Below are 6,252 nucleotides of genomic sequence, written 5' to 3'. Positions count from 1 at the left end.
TATATTTAATTGTAAAAGGAAAAAAAAAATCACACTTGTACCAGTGATTAACCTCCCTGTGCCAATGTTGACACCCATGCCTAAGGTTGACTATCCCTACAGCAGACAATGGCATGTACAGTTGGGTGCCACCGATATTGTCCCTTATCATTTGACCCATTTAGGCCTGACCTCAACATTTTAAAAAATCCTTCTAAATCCTCCAGTTTTCTGAAATAAATATTTTCACGATTTTTAAAAAATAGCAGACCTACAAGCTCGTAGCGCGCCACTCGGTGGCGCGCTATGAGCTTGTAGATCTGCTATTTTTCAATAGCTAAATTATAACATGTTTAAAACACCAAAAGGGGTTCCCGCCCAAAATGGGTTAACTGTCCTTTTGCGCAGATCACGCAAACCTCAGCAAAAATAAAAGGACAATATCGATGGCCTCCAACTGTAGCTTAGTCGAAGGCCTTGTGAAATAACGTGTTGAAAAACGTCTTTAAGTTTCAAATTTATTACACAACTTTTGAACATTCCACGACAATCATGCAAGAATAAAGCAATGGTTTAGAGGTTAGAGAGGCTCAGGTGATTACTACACCACTGTGATAACTGGGCTTCACATTTCCCTAAAGACACTCGGTATGTGAGAGGTAATCTCTATTAAAGACCGTTAGTGAGTCTATAGACCTTGGAAGAGAGGGAATGTAAAGGATACCACAGTTGAAAGGGGGACTGGCAAAAAATGGAAACATTAAAACAATATTTCACATTTATACATGTATGTGATAGCTCATGCATACTGAGCTGCCCCTTCCGTACGACTTGCATCACCTTTCTCTCTTCCGCATAGGAACAAAGATTCATAGCCTCTGTGCAACCTACACATTCCACAATAAGAAAACGGGTTAAATGAAAATGTTATGGTGTTCAGAAGCATTCTTTTCAAAGTATTTTCAACTCATTGTTACATTTAAGGAAAAGGATATTTCTGAGCAAGATTTATTCAAGTGTTTAGAATAGATACACACAGATACTAACAGGGTATTGTATTGCTTTGTAATGTTAATGTAGTAGTAGCATGACAAAGTGATTACTTTTGAGAATGGAAACCGTCTAGAAGACCATTAAACACAAAACAGATAAACAGATGTTCATGATTATCTACAAATGTGGTTTGAATGGGAATTTGTGAACAGCGGACAGAGGAGTTGAAACTACCTTTCTCTAGGGGGCCAACTCATCTGTGTGTATCTATACATTTCGCATTATATAAGAATAGAATCACATAATCATTGTGTGTAAAAGGACTTTCGGAGCCAGGGTAAGAATTCGACTTATGTCCATAGTCCAGAGGCTGGCACATTCCAAAATTCACTAGCCACATTCACTATTTTGCCAGCCAGCTACAATGGGACTTCAAAACGGTGACTGGTTACCAGCCAAAGTGGCTGGCGTGTACAAAACGCCCAAGTCTGCTGGTTGATGTCAATTTCCTATCCTGATAATAACCATTGTCATAATACATTATATAAACCAAACTTCACAAAATACACAATTAGCTTGCGTGCCATAACAGCAATCATATTTACAGTAAGAAATAGTTATATTGAGTGATATGTCCCAATAAGCTACTAGTCTCAATGAAAAAAGAAAAAAGGATTTTTGTACCATAATGTAAAATAACAGAATATAATCAAAGAGTTGGTTATGAGGGGGTGACGACGGCAGGAAGACAAACGTTATATTGTGACAATATAAACATGTATTTGTTAAATTCACAATTGCCATGTTCATATTTTTTATGTTGGTTACACATTTCCTAAGCAGTTCACTAGTTTATTTTGTGCCATCAAATTAATACTACAGTAGCTTTATCATACAACAGTGGTAATAGTGCCTTTTCAATTACACGTTACATACTAAGTTATATTTCAAGATTAATTTGATATTTTCTTTTAGTGTCCTACAGAAATGTCGATAGCTTATGAGTAGAAAACATCAAATTCTTTGGTATTGGATGGATATGGTGTTTCTAATAATAACCAAACTCAAAAACAACACGGTGTACGCCATATTGGTTTGAGAAAATAAGTGCTAGAGGGTTGTGTTCACATTAAGTATCAAAATACAATATCAAAATTGATAGTATAAAATTTAATATTACAACCAATGATTGCAACCAAATGTTTAAATTAATAATGCTACCGTTATGCATGTGTGGGTGAAAAGTTAACTCAGTAATGCATCTCTCATCATGTCAGACCACTGTCCTTTAGGACTTAGCTGTTAACTAAATCATATTTACGGACTAATTTGTCAATCTTACATGTATCCTTTTTTCCCCTTTTTTCCATGATTTAAATTCTTACTGGATTATCAGATTGTCTGTAACACGTAAAATGTAAATCACAAAAGCCATATCATTTTGGTGAATCTTCAACTAAGACAATTTGAGGCCGTCATGAGGTTGATGTCAGTCCCTCCATATGAATGATGTACAACAGGGGGAAAAACTAAATACAGTACAAACACAAAATGAAAGCAATAAAACTGCAATCAGATCATTACATTCTGGATCACAGATTAAGGGGGACAATTTAATATTTAGAATATTAATCACTTATTCTTCAGACATCTGACACTGCAGAGATTATGCTTCTATTTCAGCAACCAAAGCTGGCTTGTTGACTTTCTTCACTGAAACCAGTGGGCAATCTCACTTGGTTTTGATGGTTTTGAAGACCACAAACAACACTGTCACTGGTATGTCATGGTTCACATAATGGAGGTAAAACATTTCCTCCTTCAATGCAAATAATACCTGACGGAAGGAAAAATGCTTTAGATATCCCTTTAACACTAAACACCAGATTGTAAGGTGTAAAAAGTTTCAAATATTGAAAAGATTCAGTTCTAAACACATTTTGTTTTAGTTTAGATTTGTTTCTGTCATTTGGAGGAAAAAAAAAAGATTTCAGCATCACATCAATAATCATGTATAAAATGTGTTCCTAATTCATATTTTATACATGAGGCTTGGAGACTGTAAGGTATATCCTTATTCTTGTCAGCAGTGCACTAAATAATATCATATCAAGTTTTACTATTTATCTTCCTTTTCAATGCTTACATTTTTAAATATAATACTTTTTCCTGGAAGTATTTCTGTTGAAATAGAACAAGAATTTCTATGACATCTAACTTGAATTATAGACAGGTTGCTTCTGCAACATAAAATGCATTGTTTAGTACACAATTCAAAATAATCTTTTTCCCCTTCTTGTTCACAAATTTCCAGGGGTGCAGTACGTAGTTCAGACTAGTCATTGGTCCGACAAACGACAACAACCCACCTCAAACCCTAACCTAACCATAACCATAACCGCAAGCACGGGAGCAGCGCATGTCGGACTAATGCGGTCGGAATTACATGCGGTCCCCATTTCCCCATTACTCCTGGTAATGTTCTGTGTCACACCATGTGCTATCTCAGGTGCTTCAATGACATCTGCATGCAAGTGACACTAAAAGGGAAATTATACTTGCAGAATATGAACAACAGAAATGTTACGATTATCCTTTCAATTTACCCACCAAACCTCCAAAAGGGAGTTACAATACTATCTATGAATATGTTAGGTGCCCAGTTGCAACACTGAAGACCTGAAAGTTCAGTTTAACAGGCACACAGATGACATCAACAGAAGTAACCCAAAAAGAAAAGAGAAAAAGAAAATAAATTCACATCTCCTCTATTTCTTGTAGCTCGCTAGGAAAAACACGGAACTGATAGCAAGTTGAAAACATGCCTCTGTCATTCCAATGGTTTGAAGGGGGTAGACAAACGCAAACACGCCAGCTAGATCTCTACTCATTGGCTGCCTTCTCTTTGAATGAGGGTTCACAGATGCCTTCTTTGAGTGGCAGGGAAAGGGGAAAGGGGAAATTCGCTCCGCTACAGGTGGTACCGTAAGCCAGTTTGTTAAGGCGAGATAGGCTCTTGATACTGCCGGGGGGCCTTCCGGGACTAACCTTGTACCCTGCAGCCTTGGTTGTACCTAGTGGCCTCCCTGGGCTAGTCTTGAACCCAGCGGCTCTGGTGGTACCAAGCGGTCGTCCCGTACTGGTTCTGTAACCAGCTAGCTTTGTGGTTCCTGCTGGCCTACCACGTCTCCCAGACTTTCCTGTAGCCTTCTTCTTCTTGGACACGTCAGACGGCTGGTCGATATTTTTGATCCCTCCCAAGTTTCCTTGTGGTGGGCAAGGGTCAGACCCTAACCCTTCTTGTCTCTGGTAGGCCACAGATTTGTGGGGATTCTGGCCCGGTAAAGGAATGGGGCCCAGCGTCATCTGGAGGGACGGCACTGGAGGGGGGTAGAACTTGCTGGACTGAGAAGCGCAGAGGTCAAAGTGGCTGGCGGGGTGATGGCCGTCCTCTGCCAAGCATGACGGCCTGCTGCTCATGCAGAAGTCATTGGTTGTCACCTGGCGCATCATTTTCTGCCAGGGTGGACAAATTAAAATGTATTAATATACACATGGTGTGTGTGTGTGTATGTGGTGTGGGGTAACTTTGTGTGTCATTGTTCCATTTTGTAGGCCATTTAAAAAAGGTAGGGTAAGTTTTTATCAGCTTAAATTTTATAGTGGTCCAGTTAATTTATTTGCGTCATCGCTTAAATAAATTGGTTTCCAGACCTAAATGTTTTCTTCTTCTAAAAAGCTGGAGAAACAGGAATATAGAGCTATCAACACTTAAGAGAAGTTTAAGAAATAAATATCACTCACCCGACCTTTGTAATGGCTGCTCTACAATCACAGATTGCACTTGTAAATATTTATGCTTTTTTATAAGCCTAATATTAATGTTTTACATTTTCAAATACAATGACATCCAAAATAGATGAGCTCTGGTGGTTAACAGCCACACAGTTTGGGAATAGAAAGCCTCCTGACTCCTGAGTCCTGACCAAATCTACCTCGTTAATTCAAACCCTTTCTGATCACGAGGAATCCTCAGTCAATACATTTGAATTCTGACGGAGATGGAGAAGCAATATGCATAGGCCTATCACGCTATGTCACAAAGAAAAGGTGATGATAAACTATCAAGTCGGCTGCTGCCGATGCCGTTGTGCTACTGTCAGAAGACATGCATGCAAGGGGGAGGGTACTTTACATTGTAACTAAGCAGTAAGCACATTTCATTCACAAAACAAACACAAGTTGAGCATCTGGATTTCTTTCCGTCAACGTAACAGCCTTATGACCAGGTACATCCTGGGCAAGTCAAAATGAATAATGCATTATTTTAAAAAGGTTTTAAACAAAGGCATCCTTTTCGCATATATATACATGAGAACATTTTAGCCTACCCATAGGGTTTAAATCGCTTTAAAAAGGAACGCAAAAGTGCATCCTGTGCAGATATCTCATCTACTACTGCATGTAATCTGCACAAATTACAATGCAAAGGCCATTAGGAAGAAAAGCATGCGACTATTAGGAATAGCACTATACTGTACCTCGATTGTTCGCAGATCATGGAAGGCAAGGGGTTAAAAACAAAAACGATACATCTTTCATCCTTCAAAACACGAGTGGATCGAAATTTTCGAGAAGAGCCGAAAAGCAGCGGCGACTAGAGAACGCTGGTTCGCTGCAAAACGTGCATCAAATGCATGGATTTCGAGGATTTTGTTTCCACAAGCTCCGGAGGTTTAGATAAGAAGAAACGCAGCCATTTCCCATTAAAAATTAATAAGACTGGACGCTTGTCTGGGCATGCGCAGAAGATCCACACGGGAATGTATATTAAGGGATTTTCCATCCGTTCACTTTCGTACCACGGTGTCGCTTGCCGATAAAAAAAAGATCTACTAATACTTTAAGGTTGATCAGTTACCATGTATAATAGATCAACGACCTTTGTAGATCAGTTAGCTTTCAGAGCAGTTGTTTTCTGCAAGTGAGTCTCGCTTAAAGGGCAAGGCTGATAGAAGCCGTGGTACAGGCCATTAATAATTTAGACCAAAACGAGCCTTAAAGCACATTCTGAAGATTTTTTTCATTTGTAATTTAATCTATAGGCTATACAATAATATTGATTCAGTAAAGACCATGTTTATTTCCTTATCAACACTTTGATTTATTTGGTGACTTGGGGGAAACGAAGTAAAAACATCTTACATTGTCCCAGGCTTACTTTTAGAGATGAAATTACTGAAAAAATAATTCACAATCAAATGACAATTATCTTATGCT

General features: G+C 38.6%; 1 protein-coding gene across 1 annotated transcript; it reads right to left on the bottom strand.

Moving 5' to 3' along the window:
* Nucleotides 1-511: 511 nt before the first annotated feature.
* Nucleotides 512-5,651, bottom strand: cUnh5orf24 (chromosome Un C5orf24 homolog). The gene is made up of 2 exons (XM_079507548.1): nucleotides 5,514-5,651; nucleotides 512-4,488 (listed from the first exon to the last, which is right to left on the bottom strand). Exon 2 carries the CDS (start codon nucleotides 4,483-4,485, stop codon nucleotides 3,856-3,858), a length of 630 nt encoding a protein of 209 aa, XP_079363674.1. The 5' UTR covers nucleotides 4,486-4,488; nucleotides 5,514-5,651; the 3' UTR covers nucleotides 512-3,855.
* Between the last annotated feature and the right edge of the window lie 601 nt (nucleotides 5,652-6,252).

Source organism: Electrona antarctica (genome assembly GCF_951216825.1).
Source record: "Electrona antarctica genome assembly, chromosome: 8".
Classification (NCBI taxonomy): domain Eukaryota; kingdom Metazoa; phylum Chordata; class Actinopteri; order Myctophiformes; family Myctophidae; genus Electrona; species Electrona antarctica.
This window is presented reverse-complemented; position numbering and strand designations above follow the sequence as displayed.

Bases quoted from the DNA above. Each gene is read 5' to 3' on its own strand.
- cUnh5orf24 (XM_079507548.1), bottom strand. From the start codon at position 4,485: ATGATGCGCCAGGTGACAACCAATGACTTCTGCATGAGCAGCAGGCCG.